The sequence below is a fragment of the Drosophila kikkawai genome, chromosome 2L (assembly GCF_030179895.1).
Source record: "Drosophila kikkawai strain 14028-0561.14 chromosome 2L, DkikHiC1v2, whole genome shotgun sequence".
Taxonomy (NCBI): Eukaryota; Metazoa; Arthropoda; class Insecta; order Diptera; family Drosophilidae; genus Drosophila; species Drosophila kikkawai.
In genome coordinates this window covers 3,974,294-3,995,915 of record NC_091728.1, presented here as the reverse complement: position 1 = coordinate 3,995,915, position 21,622 = coordinate 3,974,294, and the positions used below count along the sequence as shown (strand labels likewise).

Here is a 21,622-nt window from a genome sequence, read left to right as displayed (position 1 = left end):
ACTATTAATTAATAACCTGTCTAGTTTTAATATTAAATTGATTAAATAAATACTAATGTTAAAGAATTTCTGTGGAAATCAAATGTTAAATGGTAGAATGCTTCTTCAATATGACTTTTTCTGAACAAAATTATATTATATTTCAATTTTTTAATTATTTATGTGTGAATTTATATTTTATAATAAACCTTAAACTTTAAATAATAGAATCACAACTAATTTTCCCATTACAATTTTCAGTTCTATACATTTTTACAGGGTATCTCCCTTATCCAGATTCCTTGTCTTCTAATAGTTTTTTTGTCTCTTTGCCGCCATCGAATCTTTCTCATCTCAGTGTTCATATATGAATATGTATGGCCGCCTTTGGGGACGCTCCCGCGCTGTCAGAAATTAATCTTTTGCCTTTCGCCAGATGTTGTCTTTAGCCGGCTGCGGTTGGCCAAAGGGAAACTCTTGGTGGGGGTGAGGGATGAGGAGCCTAGCAGCAAGACGAGATCCGAGCGCAAAGTGTCAAGCGTTTACATCAGATTACGACAATGATGATGATGGTGATGATCGCGTTCCCAGAACAAGGAATTCACCATTTTGCTGTTGTGGATCTTTTGTTTTCCCTTTGCTGACATTAAACGATTTTTATTGCACATGGAAAAATTAGTTTAATGTGGTAAACAATTTGTAAAATATAATTTTTTAAAGAGATTGATAAAAGACCAATTTTATTTTGAAAATTATATATTTTAAAATTTATTCCTATAGCTATGTAGAAATAATATTTATCTCTCAAAGGCATTCAAACTGAACATTATAATAAAACATAAACATATGTATGTATTTTCATTTTTAAAACGATCCTTCAATTCCCTTTACAAATTCCAAAATTCTACTGATATATTAGTTGATCTTTGACCCATCTTTCGGCCTGATCTTTGATTTCATTTTTGGTTCATGTGCTGTGGAAAAATCTTTTTAGTTACTTCCTGACTGTTAAAAGGGCAGGCCAACATCTAGAGGCCGGGGAAGAAGTCAACAATTTTTGCCTGCGGGCCAAGTCACTAAAATGTTTTTTGTGTAAATAAACAAAAGTTTGGTTTGGTTTGGTTTCCCTTCTCTGCCTTTGTTGCTCCTGTTGTTGTTGCTGCTGTTGCTGCTCCTTTTTGGATGTCGACCGCCGTCGCTGTTGGGCTTTTTTATGGATTGTTTTTTGTTTATAGACAACTACAATCGGCTGTGTACGCGGGCGCGTTGCTTTTTATGTGCTGCGCGCATCTTCGGCTGAAAAAATATAAAAGCAAAATATTTATGCGACCGTCCGTCCGTCCGGAATTGGATCCGTATAGCGATGGCAACGGGGCGGATGAGTGCTCGAGAGAGAGAGCAAGTGAGAGCGAGCTAGGGTGCGAGAGAGACAACGCTGGTAGCGATCGCTGCTTGCTGCTGCCCCTTTTTTTCGCGCCTCCAAGCAATTACTTCCAGTCGAAATACCCTGTAAGTGGCACTAAAATGTAGGGGGTATATACTACAAATGCTTAAAATAGAGGTGGAAACGAGTGTGAAATATACAGAATTCTGTACAGCAGGGAGAACTGCGTAAGTAAATATATCTAACCTCTGTCACAGCTCTAAATATTTATAGGATAAAGACTTTTAAGACCGCTTAAGCGGTATCCCAAAGTCTAACCCCCTAACAAACCACCATCATTCACTTGTCTTTTTATGAACTTCCACACACACTCCCCCAACAGCCTCATAAACAAACATATAGAGCTTGTACGCGCTCACATCAATATATAGGTACATATATGTATCTTGTAGATGCATATTCAGTACATTAGCCGGGCTTTTTGTTATTGTTGCTGATGGACAGATCGGCCGACTTCATCATCGGTGGCCATTAGTCAGCACTGCCTACGCCGTGCCTCTTGGATCCCCTGTGAAACCCCTGGATCCGTCTATGAACTTTGATCGCTGATTGATTGGCCAAATGCACTCGAAAATGCAGGCAGCACCTCCGTGAAGGAAGGCGAGTATATCGATGATTTTAATTACTTCACCCGTTGAGCGCAGTTTGCATATTTGGTTGTCGGTGGCAGCGTTGCGTGAACCAGATGTTTATGCCCCTAAATAGGGGTTCCCGGCGATGCTGATGCATGGGTGTAGAGAAGGGGCTAAAGTATGGGAGAGGTTTTTATTAATTCAGGAATATTTAAGGTAGTTTCTGATCTATGCTTTTGAAATATTAAATTAATATATAATTATATACAGGGTACTATAATTTTAGTCAGAAGCTTGCAAGAAAGTTATATAATAGCTTATAATTATTTCAAGATATTTTATATATTTTCCCCTCCCTGCTCAAATAATACGACTACCCCCATGGATCCAGGACTGGGGCAGCTATTTTCCCCGCAGCGATCAATCAGCGGGGCACAAATGAGTCTGCGAATGGGTCACAACAATGCATCGCGATCTTCGTCTCCGTCTCCATCTCCCAGTGGGCAGCAAACGCTTCCGTTTCGCTCTCGACTCGTCTGTCTGTCTGTCTCGCTTTACTTTGAAATCGGAAACGCTTCGTATATTTTTTGGATACACCGTTTTGACTTTAACATGGACACGGACACGGCCATCTGCTCATCTGGGAATATGGCAAAAGGGAATCCGTATCCGAATGAAAATTGTAATATTCGCAGTTCTGTGGAGCATTTTGATCACATTTCAACATTCGCGAGGAGTTCATTGGAATAATAAAGGACGTTTGACTTGAGTTTTGATGAAATTTATTTATTCATTTTATGCTTAATTGTTACAAAACGGATTTTCGAGAAGAAATTGTTAGTATTTAAGATTAAAGGCAGAGGAAATTTGGGATCTAGAAATAAAATAAAATATTAAAAAATTGTAAATTGTATTTCATAATTTATTTATGTCATTCGTATAGTATTTATTCTACGATAAACCTAAACTTTTAGAGTTTTTCTCACCTAAAATATAAAATTCCAAAAAATTATTACTTATCTTGAAAACTACTTGTCTTCTAATGGTTATAATTAAGCTTAAATGATGTGATTAAAGAATTCCGTAACCCTAAGATCTATACATTCGGGAGACCCTCTCAAAACTGATTTATGGCTTAGTTTTATCAATATGTTATTAACTCACTGAACCACATCCTCTGTCAATATTTGTCCACCGAATGCACTTGAAATTTTCTCTTACCCCTCATCCCCAAATATACTTTCCCCTCTGACACTGGATGCCGCATTCAGAATATTGAAAATCCCTAGGAAAACTAAAGGAACAAGTCGCCCTCTCCACTGTATTAGTTTCGGTGGCTGCAATTACCGCATAGAATTTCCACCGAACACTGTTTTAGTCCAGCCCCCCAAAGGAAATATCCACATAATACATATAGTAGAGCCAAGAAGGGGATTTAATGTGGGATTGGGACTCGGGTAGCTACCTAAAAATGGGAGACACACAACTGTCAACGCCCCCTCTCCTTTTCCCCGGCCATTTCCAGTATTATCCTAGGGGTTCTTAAAAAAACTAATGCAGCAGTGGAAGAGCGGCTCAAATGACGAGGGATCGTCATAAATCCCGATGCTAAATTTAGAACGTGCCAGGAGCGAGGCGAGGATCGCCGCAGGACGAAGGACGAGCGCTTCTTTATGTGTGATCTCAACTAAGTTGCTTATTTTTTCGCAAGGCCAATTCCCACACATGGTAATCAATGGCATGTGCTATGCGCCTAAGGACTGCAAATCTTGCTGTGCAGGCCAAAGGACCTCATGCCGGGGGACAAACCGATTTCCTATTATTTTCCCAACATATGTGTGGGCGAGAGCGACTCGAGTCGACTCGCAAATGAAATGAAAACAATGCCCGAGCGACGAGGCCATGATTTTCCCTGCCCTAGCTGACTCCGCTCCGGAGGATATATAGGCGCCGCCGCTGCGCAGTCCCTCCGATGTGTGATCCTTGATCTAAACTATGAAGATTCATTCATCAGGCAGCCGAAAAAAAGGGGCGTTCTGGCAACCAATACTTGCGCATAAATCAATTGTTTCCAAAGACGACTGACTGCCTAGCTCGTTTCTCATTTTCGCTTAGTTTGCCGCCTTAATTAGATGTGGAAATTCCGAGGAAATTCTCCGTTTGCTATACGATTATTGCCAGAAAAAAATAAAATGGTGATTCCGCCTCGTTTATTGATCTGGGTTGCCAGCTAAACATTTCCCTCGATTAAAAGAAACACGCAAGAGAAGAGCAAACAGATTTTCCTAAAAGCTGAATTTTCTATTTGAACATTTTAATAGTTATTTATAGTTTATTATTGATTTTAAATCGGATTTAGGTAGTAAATATATTTACAGAGCCTTTGACAAAATGTAATAAATTGGAAAAGCAACTAATACATTAGTTATCACAAGATTTATAGAGACATTTAGACTTTTACCTGCTTAATAAGTTTTAAATCTTCGTCATCCTATAAATATTTAAATTATAATTATATCAAGATATTTTATTTAAGCTGAAAATGTAAATAATTAGACTAATTCTGGAAGCACTAGAATTATTTTCCTTTGAGTAATGAATTTGACCAACAATTCTTCAAAAGCAATTAAAACGAAAATTACATTATTCACAGTTTACATAAATTTTAATGAAAACAAAGAAGATCAATCGGCAAGCAAATAAATCGAGATGTATTCGCATCATTTATTGAGGCGTGAACTGATCAAATATAGATAGAAAAACAAGGCATCCAAGTGGATATATTTATGCGTAGTTCTTGAACTCCAACACCTTTTTTATGGCCTCAAGTGGCCAAGATAATCTATGATAATCTCCTTAAATTTCCTAGCTCCCCATAACATCGTTCTAATACTTAAAAGAGAAGCATTTTCCATCCCCACGACCAACGACAACCTGTCAACTTGCATGCGATATGCCAATTTAAGCACATCTAAATACAAATCTAATTTTGTATCTACACGAAACGAGTGCGCAGCGATCTTTCAGATGAGTATCTCAAAATAAGCAGCCGTGCAGATTGTATATAGAGCGGAGAGCACTTTCTGCTGTCATTTAAAAAGCAATTAAGTCAACAACTATGAACGAGAGCGATCGGTGCGATCCGTCCGATTGCCTTTGATGAGGCGGAGTCCAGTTCCAGTTCCATTCGGGCCCCAAGGCGACCGGGACTAAACTATCTGACTGAGCTAATTATGAGCGTTTTAAATACGCATTTTGGCGACATAAATACTTTGTTCTTCTTCTGTTATACTTTGTAAACAGTTTTTATGTTTTTGAACATAAATCAACCGGATGTGGATGTGGATGTCGGGGGTCTCCTCTCCCATGTCTACACATATGATGCAGTATGTAGTATGTAGTATGTGTATCTCGCAGATACACACGGTCCATCTGTCGGCGGAATGACGTTACGCTCTAAGTATGTCGACGTCGCTCCGATTGTCTCCGCATTTATAAGACAAAAAGTCCAATTCCAAGTCCGGGATCCGACCCCCCCCAACGAAGACATTTTCGCGCCCAATTTAGTGGAGGGGAGGAACCAGATCCCAAAGATCCGACAGATCCCAAAGATACAAAAGATCCCACTGAGAAATAATTGACTACAAAATGGCGTCTGTTTTGTTCATGGCGTTTTCTTTGTTTCTTGACTTTGTTTATCGTTTCTTTTTTTTTTTGTGTTGTTTCTTTACAATTAATTTAGTTTAGACTATGTAATTAAATAGGCTTTTATCGTAAGTTTAGGCTTAGACATCTAATCGACACATATGCGTATATGGAAAGAGTGACAGAGAATTGAAGAGTGAGCACGGCTAGGGCTCTGGAATTCACACGATTGTTGCAGCTGGAAGCCCCTCCTGGATCCTTAATATCTATATAGGAGCCCGATCCGCTGCTATGCCTTCTGGTGCTGGGCATCGCCCTCCATGCGCCACACCCCAAACAGGTAACTCAGCTTCTCGGGCGGGATGATCGGTGCTCCATTGGCCTTCCTCAGGCACTTGAGATCGGCGTCCGCTCCATTGGCGGCGGCACTCAGTAGCGAGGCGGCCGATCCATATCCCGAGGGAGATCCCTGCGCCTCCAATGCCTTCAGCAGGGATATATCACTCGAGCTGAGCATGCGGCACAGGAAGTCAATGTATCTGCAAGGAGAAAGAAAGACAGATTGGGGTTTAATTAAGGGCCAAAATAAAGATACAAGAACTTAAAGATATAATAACACAACTATTGGAAAGAATAGGATAAACCAAAGGTATTTCCTTGAGGAAATTGAGAGAATATGAACGAAAATCTAAAATCTTTAAAGTCTATAAATGTATTCCTGAGAACATAATTTAATATTTGTTGACTAACATTTTTTATATGCCTTTGGGATAGGAAGTAAAATTCTTAAATTGTAATTAAGTCTCATTTATATTCCGCGGAGAACACCAATTACAAACGAAAAAGGAAGTTTAATAATACTACTAAAAATATCCTGTATATCTGAAAGTACTCCTTACCTTGTGGCCAGTTTTAAGGTCTGAATCTTGCTTAGCTTGTCGCTGGGCAGCGTCGGGATGATCTGCTGCAGCGCCTTGAAGGCATCGTTGAGACTCTGAGTACGTTGTCGTTCCCGGACATTGGCCATCACTCGCTGGTTACTAAACTCATCCGTTTCCTCCGTCTTGCTGGGCTTCCGCTTCAGCCGCCGTCGCGGCTTCCGGAAGGCCTTACCGCCGGCATCTGATCCGTCCAGCAGACTTCCGGCGCTTCCATCATCCGCCAGGCAGGCGGGTGACATGACACCGCCTCCGTTCAGATCATTGACGGAACTCAAAGCCGTGTGGCGGGCATACTCCATATCATCCCTATCCGAGCTGGAATAGGCGCTGCCATTCAGGGAATTGGCCGGCTCATAGCCCTCGAAGCTCTGTCTGTAGGCGGCCTGGAAGTGCATCTGGGAGTGGCTCTGCTGGGTCTGTTGCTGGGTCACTTGCTGGGCCTGTTGTTGCTGGTTGCTGTAGAGCGGTAGGAAGATCTGGGACTTGTGCTCCGCCAGTTCCTCGTCGGGGAAATCAAAATGCGAGTGCGGAGAGTTGCAAGTGCTCTGGACGCCTGGACAGGATTGGGCCGAGGCCACCTCGTCCACAGTGGTGGGCAGGTAATCCACATAGATGTGATGCTGCTGCTGGTGTGGCTGCTGCTGCTGCTGCTGATGGATGAGTTTCTTGTGTTCGGGCTGCATGGCCAGGGAGCCTCCAGTCTGGCAGTCATAGTCCCCGCTGCTCCTGGCTCGCTTGCCATGCTCATTCCAGGAGGAGCCGGAGGTCTCGAAAACCGTGGGATTGGCAGTCGTATTGCTGTTGCTGTTGCTGCTGCTGGTGTTGGTGGTGGTGTTATTGTTGTTCAGCTCCAGGCTGTTACTCTGGGCACTGTGATTGCTGCTGGTGCTGAGTACCTCGTTGCTGGGTATATTATAGTCCTGATCCTCCAGCTCCGTGAGCCCATAGGCCGCATACTCTGAGGGCAGGGGAGCGTACTGAGGTTGCTGGGAGAGACTATGTTGCTGTTGCTGGGAGAGATTATGCTGCTGCTGCTGCTGGTTCAGATGATGCTGCTGATAGCCCGAGGACTGCATGTAGGCCTGCTGCTCCACCTGGATGAGCTTAATCACATTGTGCTGCAGCTCCATGATATTGGGCAGCGTGGGCTTGTAGCTAATGTCCAGCAGCACTTTGGGCGACACCGAGCGAGCGCTCATCATTTGCATGGGAATTTTTGGTTGATTTATTTGGCACACACTTTTAGGATAAATAACTATATATTATCGGCGATATATATAATCTATAACTATGTGTTTCGTTGGCCCCGAAGGAGATCTGATCGCACGCACTGTCGGAACGCAACTGACGCACGATCCTTATGGCCATTGCTCAAATTGACATTTTGCGGCTGCTCGACGGCCATTCGCTGCCACCGCTCATATGTTTGTCTCGCTCGCACCCTCTCTCGCTGTGCTCTATGGCCATCCCGCTCTGGCCCAATGGTGGATGCTGTGGTTCCGCAGGTATGACGTCAGTCGGCGGGGTATTTTTCATTGCATTTTTCTCCAGCGGCGGCTGCAAAATGCGTTTGCATTTTCCCATCCGCTCGGCCAAAGAGAGCCTTGACTCTGGCCCGCTCTTGGGTTATTCTTTGCCGGGTTTTCTCCTCGTTTTGGGAAAATGTCACGGGGAAAATGGTACGGGGAAATGGCAGAGGATCGTTCGATCCGTTGATTGGAAAAAATGTGCCGAAAATTTTAAAAATATTCTTACTTGTTGATTCAATGAGAGGGAATGCATAAAGGCATTTAAAGTTGTTTTTCGGTTATATATTAAATTATTTACTAATAAGCTCAAAAACAATTATATATATTATTTTCTGGGGTGATTTATTTGTGAGATTGTGCGGCTCAGCCAATTCTTATCTTTATTTTGCATATTTAACTAGTAAAAGTTAAATGAATCTGTGATTTTAAAATTGAATAAAATACCTAAAAGTAATTTATCTTAGAAATATTCTTAAATATATTTGCTACTTTTCTAACTTCGTTATATTGTCTATAATCTATATAAATATCAAAACATTTTCAGGAAACATTTAATTATGAATTAAGAATAAATATATCAAATATAAAACTGAAAACAATTCACTGAATTGTATATTATTAAATTACCTATACTATTTTAAGCTTAATATAAATGTTTAAAAAATATTAATTTAAACGCCAAGTTAATTTTATCTGATTGAGAAATTTCCCTTTCCACCTTTCTGGTTGGGGGAAACTTTGGTTTCATAGGTAGTTCGGGCTCGCGGAATTTTCCCAGGAAAGCCGGCAAAATGTTTGTGCGTTTATGCCCATCAAAATCATTCCGCTATTATATAATCATCAGTTGCCAACCATCGTAAAGGACAAATCCTCAACCCTAAAGGAGGGGAACTCCGCGGAAAGGTTTCATTATGCCTAATTAGTGAATTCCCACACATACAGATACCGATACTTACACCAACCGAGAAAATCTACGCCAAAGATCGCGCACAGCTCCGAAAATCCACAAAAATACGAGCGAAAAGTCAAATTTCCGGCCGGGGATAACAAAAATACCCGATTAATGCCGAGCTCGAACTTCCGCTGGAAAAAACCGCGATTTCATATCGCCGATCGTCCGGCTTAGGTAATAACAAAACCCCAGGACCGGCCCCTGAGAAAAACCACCAACAGGGTTTTGCCCTGTACTCCAGGTAGAGTTTTATGGACTCGAAAGTTTTTAGATACATTTTTGCTTCTATGTCAATAATATTTATGGCTTAATTTTATGTGATCTAATTAATTTAATTAAGATTATTTAATAAAGAAAATGAGAACATTGAAGTACAATATAAATAAAAGATATATTGAAAATAGAGTTGCTGTTAACACTCACTTTTTTTTTAAGTTTAATAAAATAAGTTGGAATATTGCAGGGAATTAATGACTTTATCCACATATTATTATGTATCTATTTTTTATAGAGAAATATTATTATTTAAAACCTAAAATTCAAAAGCAAGCAAAGGTTGTAGAGTTCTTATTGGGTGCAATATTCTTCCCTGCTTTTTTCTATCAGAATTTGGTTTGAGTTATGTTTAATTCTTTAAAAATAAAACTTTTAATATTAACATTGAAACGGAACACGCCTCGGAAATAGTGTAATTTATCCCTTAATATAAAATGTTAAACAACTTAAATATTCAATAAAAGTGTAGCCATCTTTTTGGCTGTAGCATAAAACCAGCTTTGCTTTAGATAAATTAAAGAGTAGCGCCTTAAGAAGGGCAACATTAAATTTTCTACAATATGTAGAAAAGGATTTGCTGAGAAATAAAAATATAAAAGTCAGCAAAGAAACTGAAAAACTACAAAAAAGTTAAAAAATTAAAAACAAATAAATCTAAAATTATTTAAATAAATAAAAACCTGAATATAAGCATTTTTTCATAGATTTCTATTGTCGTCTCTTGAACAAAATGTAAAAAATATGTAAACATAAGCAATTCGATGTGATCTTAATGTTCCAATTGGACACACTGCAGTCACGTAGTTTATTGATTTCAATTCCGTTTACGAGCCCGAATCAAACGAAAATAAAAAACCAAATGAGTGGCTGGAAAGGTATTTTGCGTATTACTTGTTGTTGTTGTTGTATTTAGCGATGCTGCTTCTGTTTTTCATCTCGTCGTCTTGAGATTTGCTGTGATTTTTTGTGTTGTTTGCATTTTGGGTTTTGCGTGGTGCGATTGCCAAACGATTTCAAAGCGGGGCCAACTTTCCATTTTGACAATGCTCTAATCCTGCCATCGCAAACTAAAAAAACTAAAAATAAACAACTAGCGAAAACAAAAAGGCAAAGCTCTCCTTGTGCGAGAGCGAGTGTGTGGAGCGTGAGAAGAAACTTTTGGTGCACGTAAATCTCGCTCGACAATCAATTAAAATTAAAATATTTTTTGCCTGCCGCTAGCGCAGCAGCGTTGTCTACATATTCGAATTGACTTTTGATGATGTATCACGATTTATTGTTACCAAAAATGGTCGTCAAAGCGCGTGGAAAAGTGGATCAGGTAGGCAATGGCGACGTCTAACGGTGCGGGTTACCTGGCCAAAAAGAAACAAAAATGGGGTTCAGACAAACTCCCACAGCTTTTGATCTCCACAGTTGTAGTTTCCTACGACGGATGTTCTCCTTAAGTTGAAGAAAGTTAGTGGGGTATTGCATTTTTTAGGAAATATATTTAACACTCAATGTACCTCAATTATCTTTAATTTGATTGAGCAGCCAAGGATAAATATTTATGTATTTTTGGATATATTATATTATTATTTTGTAACTGTTTTATTACTTGAAATAAGTACTTCATCCTTAAAATAATGTAGATAATATTAGCTGACTTAATATACACTATGACCATTGTAATTTATGTATATATATATTTTATATTTGTTTTATTAAATTGAAGACATTCTCCGTGAATATAAATATGTTAAAAATGTATTTAAATATTAGCCAAATACTTATTGAATACCTGAAAATTACAAAGAAGTTGGTAAGATGTTTCTAATTAATAAATCAACTGACTATTAGTTTGATAAATTTGTTTTGATTTTATATAAAATTAGATTTTTCGATTTGCTATTAACAATTTTGCCTTACTTATTTTTATCATTTATTTCAAAATTTTCTATAAAAATTTAGCCTTATTTATTAACTTAAAATTAACGACTTGTTCCTGTAATTTTCCAAAAGGGAAACGTGAGCGATGCAACCACTTTGATTAGGAACAAAGCCGCTCTATGGAAATGAAAATGAAAATGACAACGTTGGAAGCTGTCAGCTGCTGTTGTACCTTGTGTTAATTGCCTCCCTTTCGCTCTCCCTCACACACACACAACCTCTTCTCCTCCCGTGGCCCTAGGTTTTAACCATTCCAGCCAATAAAATCGCTGGCGCCAAACACCTACACTTCCAAGAGCTTGTCAGCTTGTCAGCGTGTGTGCGCTGCATGTTAATTAACACACACACACCGCCACAAAATAACAGAAAAAAGCCCCGAGAGCACAAACACTCACACACAGATATCTCACAGGCACACCTGCACACACCTGGGTGGGGGCACACACAAACTCACTCCGTCACGTCGGCCACCCAATAATATAAGCGCCAACTTGTCATTTTAGCCTAGCTCCACCTTAACTAAACAAACAACAAAGTGGTGCAAACACACACATACACACACTGATATATGCGTGGCGGTAGTGGTGAGCTTTGGTGGCGCGCGCGCAAAGCTCACCACGGCCCCAACCAAGTTGGAGGCTTGAAATTTTCACAGTTCAGTTCAAGTTTGCTGCGCGCCACATTCAAACGTGCTTCGGCTCGCTCGCTTGCTTTGCGTTTCGTTGCCATTTCGTTCGCCCTTCGTTCCATTTCCGTTCCGTTTCGTCTTGTTCCGGTTGCGCTTGCGCTTTGCGTTTACTTTTGCATTGTTTGCATCTCCTTATCAGCCGGCGTTTTTTGCGCATGCGTGCGTGCCTCTTGAGCGTGCGTACGCGTGCGTGCGTGCGCCGCCGTGTGCGTGTGTGTTGGTGCGACGCGACGCTTTAAATGGCGTTTTAAGTGAAATTAAAATGACGGATGTGCCGCAATTTGCACACTCACGCCGCAAACAACGAAGGCTACGTACCTACCAGCAAAGAATCAAGAGGAATACATAAATAAATAAATAATAACACAGCGTTGTGGGGCGTAGCATGTGCCTCTCTTAGTTGATCGAATTAAGTGCGAGTTTTATAGCGCCCGCGGGACCGGGAACTGCAATTGACTGACGTACTAAAAAAAAAAACCAAACACAACCGGAAATGCAAGCCCCACCAACAGCTAAACAACAAGTGTAACACCCCCGCCCAGGAAGCGGCGGCAATAAGTGCTAATAAGTGTGCCGCAGACAATAACTACAGCGAGTCCGATTCCGAGTCCCGGAGTCTATAACTAAAACCGGATGCAAGGGCCACCAGTAATTGCCAATTTTAGTTACAGTCAGTCGATTTCCCCTAAACTCGAAACTTCCCCCACTAAATTGGGTGACTCGAATATATTGTATTGTCTTTTAGTGGCCTTGTTATGATTTACATTTTTGGGTGTTATGATTTTCAGTTGAATTCGTTTTACAATTATTGTAAGTTAATAGAACTTTTAGATGGTAGTTTTTTGTTACCATATTGAAAAACTTAAGCTGGGGGTCTGTATCTATTCTTAATGTATTACTTAATTAATGAATATTTTATTAATAGGTATTTATTTGACGTTTTAAAATTCGTTGAATACAAAACTCAAAAATAAAATTAATTCATATGAAATTTCGTTTATTTTTACTTTATTTAATACAAATAATTTGTAGATAACTGCATATTTCAGGGAATTAAACTTACATATTTGATTTTAAACTATTTACAGTAAATTAAAACGCTAACTTCACTTCCTACTTAAATTTGTATTCCTACAGGAATTACAAAATAGTAGTATAATGTTCTTTTATATTTCTGTTATATATTTATTATATTTAAACATAGTTCTTATGCAGAACTCTTTCATATTATTTTTTTAAATATATTATTTAATTAATGGCACCTATAGTTTGTTTAGGTTTTGATTTAGGGAAGTTTGACTTCTGTAGCTCTATATTTTCCCGTACTGTTCAATTGGATAAATCTCTAAGCTCTTGTTTTATGGTTTTTTTTTTCTTAATTTATTAGTCATGCTTAGGCGACTCATAAAATATTTGCCCAAGTAACTTCGTCACGCACTGAGCACTCACCCAACTCCCTCAGTGGCCCCCTTGCCTTGCTGCCCTCCTTTTCGGCTGCATTCGTTCCCTCCCCCTCTCTCCCGCTCACTCAAAATGCGGCTGCTTCTGCTTCTGCCACGGTGGCCCCCCTCCCCCAACAAAAGGAAACAAAAGTTCAAAGCATAAGCAGGCAAAAATAACAGAAAAAAATAAGGGAAAAAAGAAGCAGGAAAAAGAGGAGAAGGTAGCGAAAAAAACAGAAAAAAACTCAAGGTGCGTTGCCCGCGTTTTGTCATTGATTCCGCGGCTGCGAAATAGCATGCGGCAGTTGCAGAAAAAGAGACACAGGCAACAGCTGCTGCGACAAAAGCAAAAGCCAAAACTAAAAACCAAAACCCAAGCCCAAGCCCAAGCCCAAGCCGAGGCCCAGGCTAGTTGCAGCGATTATTTCGAGCATCCACATCCACCACCAACGCCACTTTCCTACCCTTTGCTGCCTGTCTTTTGTAACAACGTGGCCAGAACGTTGCCGGGCAATTATTATTTTGTAAGACGTTTTACAATTTAATGGTTTTCATGGTAAGTACAACGACGGCACTGTAACGCCAACGCCAACGCGCCATATGCCGCCATGTGCTCCCCTTTTTTTTTTGTACCCTGTCAGCTGAAAGTTTGTTTTGGCGACTCCAGGGTTAAGAAAGGGGTCAAAGGGGTTAAGAAAGAGGGGAGCCCATGGCTGACACCAACCTGTTGCACTTTTTTTTTTGTTTTTCAAGGGGGAAAAATCGCTTAATTCCCTGTTTTTCTGCCTCTCTTTGCAGAATGGACTTGGATCCGACCCTCTGTCAGCAAAGGAGGTGAGTTTGCGGATTAACACACAGATTCTAGCGATAAGTAGGGGTTGGATTAAGTGCGGCTTTAAGAGGGGAAAATGAATTGGAAAACCCAATTATTAAATATATTATTGTTATAATCAATTACCTGACCTAATTTTGAGATCTAGTATACTTTCATTTGGTTTCTGATTTAAGAATTTAACAGAGAACAGGCTTAAGATATTAGAGACTGTTATCATTAGCCATTTATACAAAAAGATAACTATAATTCTCACAAAACGAATTTTAATTTTAACTAAATACAATAATGATATTTTTATTGTTTTGCTACAAATGTTCTTTATCGATAACTGTAAAGAAAATCTTAATGTTGGGGAAAGATCATCAGGATTACTGTTTAATAGTTACTACTTAATGAAGATGAGCCCAAGCGTTTGTCGATCTTGGAAGATATCATCTTAGGGCATACATTTTCTAGAATTTTTAGTTAAATAAATAATTCTACATATAATTCTACAATATATTCATAACAAGAAAGACAGCTAACTTTGGCCAGCCAAAGTTTGTATACCCTTGCAGGTAACAATTAAAATATATCATAACTAAGCCAAAAATGCATTAATTTCGATTCGGAAAGCAGTTTTGTGTTAGTTTTTATTGATTTAAAAAATCTGCATACCAAATTTAAAATTTTAAGAAATCAAAATATTTGGCCATTTTTGCTAATTTTAATGATGTTACCCCTTATCAAATTTCGCAAAAATGGCCAAAAAATCGATTTCTTCCTGATATGTCTAGAAAGATTCCCCTTCTGATGCTGATCAAGAATATATATACTTTATAGGGTCGGAAACGTCTCCTTCACTGCGTTGCAAACTTCTGACTGAAATTATAATACCCTGCAAGGGTATAAAAATACTACAAAGCCTTATTCTACCTTAAATTAAATCAAATTAAATTAAATTGTGTCCCCGTTTAAGTTATTTTAATGCCCTCGTCCCAGCACCTAAGTAATTGTTATTGCCTGTAATTTGTCTTCAATATCAGTTAAGCACACAACTCATTAACGGCTATAAGTTGCCTTCGCAAGAAGTGCCGCCTACAAAAAAAACAAAGAGGCTTTATCAATTAAGAGCGAGAGGCGAGTAAAATATTTTCATGCTAGCGATACACTTCGCTTCGGGCCATTCGAAATGACAATTGCCAAGGAATTCCCAGTGGGCCAATTCGTTTGGCTGCCCCATAAAACCCATCTCAAAGGCAGGAGCCGTCGTCAGCCGTACGTACGTCTGTCAGTTGGCGGAAAACCACATACCAAGCGTAAGACAATCCATAAAATTGAGTTGGCGGGATGGGGAGGGAATCAGTGGAAATCGGAGGCAACTAATGTCCCGGCCATCATTCTATCAATTGCGGCGCCTATGAGAAATTTCAGCACGTCCCATCACAAATTAGCAGATCGGAGGCTGCAGCGCCCCATAACAATATCATAAAGTAGGGGGAATCTATACGGGAATCTATATAACAATAAATCAGAGCCGTGGGGGCAATTAGAGGGAAAAGTAAACGGGGGCAAAAGTAACAAAAAACAAGTTGAGGAGAAATAATATAAATATAAATACCTTTGGACAGGGGCCAACATCAGTCGCATATCAATTGGAATTGCCAACATCGATCGCCAGATCTCGATCTCGATCTTGATCGCGATATCGCTCGGAATCGAAATCGGGATCTCGAGCTCGAGCTCGATTTCGATCCAGATTTCGATCTGCTGGCGGCCAATGAAGTTGTTGTCAATGTTGTGGGCCATAAAGTGGACAGAAGGCCAAGAAGGCAGAGATACATTGCAATTGGCCCCGCGGCCGCCATTCGACACAATCGAAGACAAACTATCTAATCTAATGCCGGCAATGAGCATTTGTTTGTATAACTAACTGCCGCTGCAGTGCCTCCAAATCGCGTGGCCAAGTTCTGAGTTCTCCGTGCTCCACCAACAGACCCGTTTCAAAAATCCCCTTCCTAGCCATCTTTTTCGCCCACTCGCCACTGACATTTTTTCATAATTTGCGCTACAAGCCTGACAATTGTCGTTGTTTTGCCCACTGGGCACACACTCGGCATCTGCATCGGCATCCACATCCATGGATGTTGACTTGGTTGTTCGCCGTCTTGGTTTTTGGTGTTCGCGACCATGTTGTTGGCAGCAGGCCTTAAGACTATGGCTGGATCTGGGGCTACCCTGCAAGTGGATTGGGGTTACTTGGGTTAACAGGGATGACTGGTCAAAGGCAGGACATGAATGGCTTTGACTTGATCAGTTTTGATAGAAGGAAAGTGTGAAATAGTGATGATGAAATTTATATTGAATTTTTAAATTCAATTCAACTTAAAAATATTACAATAAAATACAATAAAAATATTAATAATTAATATTAATTACTGCACTTATAATTATAATTCCTAGATAATAAAAATTACTGCACTGCGATTAATTCAAATATTCAATTAAATTATTTTAAATTAAAGCCTCTTCCATTAAAAGGTTTGTTTAAATATAAGTTAGAAAAGTTATTTAATGCAAAATTCGACTAAATACTAGTAAATATGAGGAAATTTTGTATTATAATTTAAAATTTGAGTCTTGAGTTTAGGTCACACATCAAATTTCCCTCTAGCTGCCTATTAATCATTTTATCTTATCCAACTCTCTAATAATAAATCTTCTTGTCTGTTATCTGTCAATCAATAATTTTGTTATTAATACCCGAGCTTTTTTTAGCTTTTTATCTAGCCGCAATTTAATGAATTACATATTAAGCAAGCATTCTTATATAATTCATAACCAATATATGTTTTCCTACCCATTTGTAATGCCAGGGCGTTTTTAACAAGAGACCAAAACGGTTGTTAAAATCACTTTTGTAAATATGATGTTCTGACCCATCCTCTAAAATGTTAAGCCGCAACTTAATTGGCCACTTGAACAGCAAATAAAAGTTTCTGTGCGGTAACTCCTGGTCCGGAACACCCTTTAAATATGAATATATTGCAGACCTCGTTTAAATAATATTGCAAAGTGTTGGCTGTGAAGTCGCAAATGCATATGCAGTGCCAAATTAAAATTTATCCATTTTATGGCGCTGCGGGCAGCTCATAACTGTTTCTTTGTTATTTTTGCGCCAGGCATTTTATTTTTGCTTCCATCCTTTTTTTATTGTTTTTTTTTTTCTTGGTTAGTTTTTATTGCCTTTAGTTTATTGGCTAAAGGTTTCGTAAGCGCATGAAATGCGCAACAATTGTGGTTTTTTCGGTTTCTTCCCACTTATCGCCGCCGATCTGCGATCTCGGATCTCCCCATATCCCCCATATGAAAAGGTATCGACGGAAGTCATTTGCGGTGGTTCCAGCTAGATGAATTCAATAAGCAAACACCGAACACCAAACAGCTCCCAAACACGCACACCCCACCTTTCCAGCTAAACCCCCCGTGGTTGGTGTTCTTTGCCGGAGTGAGCTTGACCCATCCAACACTTTCCCCCATCAACAGAAACATCATTTTTGTCAAACTTGATTAGCCGCCGCTGCGATTATGACTCTATTGTTCAGCTGCATATATAATTTAGTATATATTTGGGGGAGGGAATAACAATATTGATGCCTTTGCTGATAATCATTTTCCTTTTCCAATTTCTTTTCGATCCGCAGGCAGAGGGCCCTCCGGTTCAGGTTGAACCAGTTGATCTGAGCTTACGTTCGCCGCGCGGTAAGTTGCTAATTATACGCTATATCTTAGTTGACTCAACCTGAACCCGAACATACATATATGTATATACTCGTATACTTAATACACCGACCCGAAAACAATTAATCAATGAAATGGCCGCCGCAAGTTGATCACTTGAGAAAAGCAGGTCACCTTCGAGGGAGCAAGAGAAAGAATTTCGAGCATACAAAATATTGGTTACAAGACCAATTTGCATTTTGTGTCTAATGAAGATAAAGTTTTTGTTTTTTTGTGGGCTTTTGGAGTGCCTACAAGAGATGTATTTGGGAAGGCCGATTGTGGGTGGAGTGAAAGGAAAAATTAGAAAATGCTTATAACATTGTTGTTTGTTATAAGTTTATTTGTGGCAAAAAAACAATCCTGAAGAGTAATTAATTCTAGGAAGAATATAGTAGGGAAGCTTTCAATTATTATATGTTTAAGTAAAAATCTATGCAGGTTCCCTGTATTTATTTATATTTTAAAACGAGACTCAAATAATTATAAATTTCAATAGGTAAAAGTATTCTGTTTATTAAAAAGCTTTCTACTAAACTATAGAAGCATTTCTACTACGTATATTTTCTTATAAAATATTGCTGAAAAGATCATAAGAAGCAACTTAATGAACTGCCAAATTAATATGCTATATCTTTAATATTAAATCAGATCATAAAATCAATATTTTTGATCAGCAACAAATGGGAAACAAACAATATGGCTGGTTGGTAGATAAGTAAAAGCTCAGCTCGTTTGAGAGCATAAAGAGATCTATGTTAAAGATATCTATCAACATTAATATCAACCTATGATCACACTCTAGCCATAAAATCCCCCGACCGAGTGAATTCCTCAGATCTCCGACGGCTCTCTTCCCCCGCGAATGAAATGCCGAAGATTATCCGGCCATCTCGCAGACAAGTTCGAACAAAAGAGCAGACAAAACGTTAGTCATTGCCTAATGCCCAATCTCATCTCATCAGATCCATTCATACTATATATACGAGATTAATATCGGGCTGGGGAGGGGGTCCCATTAAAATCATGCTGATACCGCTGCGAAGGTATCGCTCTATATCCGACGCCCAGGAACCTGACCCGAACAAGTGACTGGGACTGGGACTGGGATTGGGATTGGGACTGGGTCTCGGTGTGTTGATTTTGTGGCCACTTGACCAACCACCAACTGCTTGACCATTTGACCTTTGCCAGCCTTTCTCTTTGCCTCTGACTCCATGTGTTTCTCTGTGTGTGAAGTTAACAGCAACGCCCCGAAAGGCCAAAAAAAAAAAAACGTTGACTAGATAAATAGATGGTTAGTTATACGGCTCCGCTCCGCTCAGCTCCTCAGCCGTAGGGTGCCCAGCGGTACACCTAATTTAATTAAGAAGCCAGAGAGCTTACCTTAAATGGCTATACAGTAAGATTAACAGCTAAAAACCTGAGCGCTGCTCCGTTCATTAAAGCCCAGCTCTCGGAGCTCAAGCTAAAGTCGAAGCCAAAGCTAAAGCCGGAGTCAAAGTCAGAAAAGTTGTTGTCTCGCCGCGCATATTAATCAATTAGGCATGATATTAGTGAGGGCATCATTAATTTTGTCAATGCGCTCACCTGGCTGGCGCACAAAAGCTATTTGAGAAGCGCATAGAGAGGCGGCGACGGCAATCTCTCATGCTAATGGTTTATGGTGCTACTATCCACGGATACCCGAGTAACCAACATCCACGGTGATCCGGCCATCCACAGATCCGTGGCGAATGTGTTAAATAGCGTTAAAATTTGTAAAACAAACGGCACATAATGGTCCAGCTTAATTTCCAACCTTAACGGTCATCCGAAAATAACAACCACAAACTGAGCCACCCGAAAGCCAGGCCAAGTCGGGCCAGGTCGAGCCGACTTGGAGGTTTTTTTTCGGCACACATAAATTATGGGCTTTAAATAATTATGCAATTAGCCAGCGTAGCGATAGATAGCCCCAAATTGCCAATGAATGGAGGGCAAAGCCAAAGGCCCAAAAGAACGGCGGAGACAGTGCCAAATTCCCACCAACTCTAATTGCAGTAACCGCCGAGTGCGAGGTGAGAGCGCTGGCTGGGAAGCTGTAGTTGGAGCTGGAGCTGGGGCTGAGGCTGAGGCTGGCGGTGCAACTACAACTTGATTTATTTAAGCTACCCAAACAGCCCATAAATAAAGCTGTTGAACTAGCCACCAGCAGAAGGTGCAGGCTGGAGAGGATCGCAGGGAGGAGCCACCGACTGGGAAGGGTGGAGTCGGAGCAGGAGCGTCCCGGCCAAAGAGCCTGAGACATCCACAGCAGTTCTTGTTGTTGTTGCTGTTGCTGTTAGTGGTGGTGCCTTACCCAAACGAAACACAACATCTTACAATCCCACACCACACCAGCGGAGCCAGTGCCTTCTCCTCCACCTCACCTCCTCCTCCTCCACCAAAGGCCTCTCGCCACTCAGGGGCATAGGCTTTCCAGGTTAAGTAGATGCGGCGACACGCGGGTCGCTCCAGCGAGCGAACGACCTTAAGACGGAGATCCCAACTCGATTCGAGGGGCAATGAGTTCGAGGAGTAGGAGGAGCAGGAGGAGCCGGACGAGGAGAAGACTAGGCGACGATGTTGGAGCATCCACGGCATCTATCGAATGATATGCAACATTTAGTGAAGTGCTCGAGTACCAAGCATGGGCCGGGGCATATTGATGGCAAGGTGAAAATGTGACGAGCAGGTGGGAACATAGCTTGTAAAGGAATTTTAAAGAAAAAATGGGAAGCTAAAGGAGGGTTTGTGTGAGGAAAGACTTCAATTAACATTTTATAAAATCTATAAAATTATAAATTAAATTTTAGAATGATAAAATAATATATTTAAACACAATTCTAGCTATAAGATCTTCTGTCATCTTTGCCTATATAATTATAAATTTATTTAAAAAAAGAAATGAAGGATAAAATTAATGATAAACCCCTGGTCTTATACCCCCAACCTTCCGAATAAGTGTTACTGTTGTTGCACTTTATCGATTTGAGTCTTGTGACTGGGGTATCTCGCCGAGCTGCTGATTTGGCATCTGCAACTGCTGCTCCCTCAGTGATAGTCATGCCACAGCCAGAGCAGAGCTCATAAATGCTGGCGGGCTGGAGCATAGAAACCACACTGGCCTCGCCCAGATCCATGAGATCCCCGAGATTCCCCGAGATCCGCGAGATCTCTGAGATTCGCTGGAGCCCCCAACTCAGATGCCAGGCCCGCACCACACACATATTCGAGTATTATTCACATCCAGCGAGGGGGCGTGTGGACCGGGGTGATTGTTTTTTAATTATGCTGCGGCTGACACCCGGCCGGATGACCATTGAAGATGGGCTCCGGGGATCTAGCGATCTGGGGATCTGATGGAGATGGAGATCTGCTGGGGTTCAGGGGTCCACTGGGTCTGCAGGTTTCTTTTTGAGAGATCTGAAAACCGAAACTGGGTGGAGACGCGCGACTCGAGCTGGAGCCGTGTCTCTGGGCCTGGTTAACATGGCGCGTATGTAGCGCATCGAGTTGACTTGACTTGACTTGACTGAGTGACTGTGACTGGCTTTTGAGGTTATGTGAAAGGTCAAGTTCGTGATCGCATTCAAACATTTTTGCC

The 21,622-nt window shown here is 40.4% G+C and overlaps 2 protein-coding genes across 3 annotated transcripts in view; one reads left to right on the top strand and one right to left on the bottom strand.

Moving 5' to 3' along the window:
• Positions 1-5,669: 5,669 nt before the first annotated feature.
• On the bottom strand, positions 5,670-7,906 carry twi (twist family bHLH transcription factor). The gene is made up of 2 exons (XM_017183009.3): positions 6,540-7,906; positions 5,670-6,179 (listed from the first exon to the last, which is right to left on the bottom strand). The coding sequence occupies exons 1-2, from the start codon at positions 7,787-7,789 to the stop codon at positions 5,930-5,932; spliced, it is 1,500 nt and encodes a 499-aa protein (XP_017038498.1). The 5' UTR covers positions 7,790-7,906; the 3' UTR covers positions 5,670-5,929.
• A 4,526-nt stretch (positions 7,907-12,432) lies between these two features.
• The window catches only part of LOC108086042 (Krueppel-like factor luna), a 36,012-nt gene continuing 26,822 nt past the window's right edge, over positions 12,433-21,622 (top strand). Inside the window, exons 1-4 of one of the 2 annotated variants that reach the window (XM_070288570.1) lie at positions 12,433-12,606; positions 13,356-13,956; positions 14,199-14,234; positions 17,919-17,976. In XM_070288570.1, coding sequence (XP_070144671.1) covers positions 13,945-13,956; positions 14,199-14,234; positions 17,919-17,976 — 106 coding nt within the window. In that variant the 5' untranslated portion in view covers positions 12,433-12,606; positions 13,356-13,944. Of the gene's footprint in view, positions 12,607-13,345; positions 13,957-14,198; positions 14,235-17,918; positions 17,977-21,622 lie in introns of both variants that reach the window. The other variant, XM_070288565.1, reaches the window with a different exon arrangement.

Coding starts and splice junctions, on each gene's coding strand:
- twi (XM_017183009.3), bottom strand. CDS start 7,789: ATGCAAATGATGAGCGCTCGCTCGGTGTCGCCCAAAGTGCTGCTGGAC. Junction 6,180..6,539: donor ACCTTAAAACTGGCCACAAG/GTAAGGAGTACT, acceptor TTCTCCTTGCAG/ATACATTGACTTCCTGTGCC.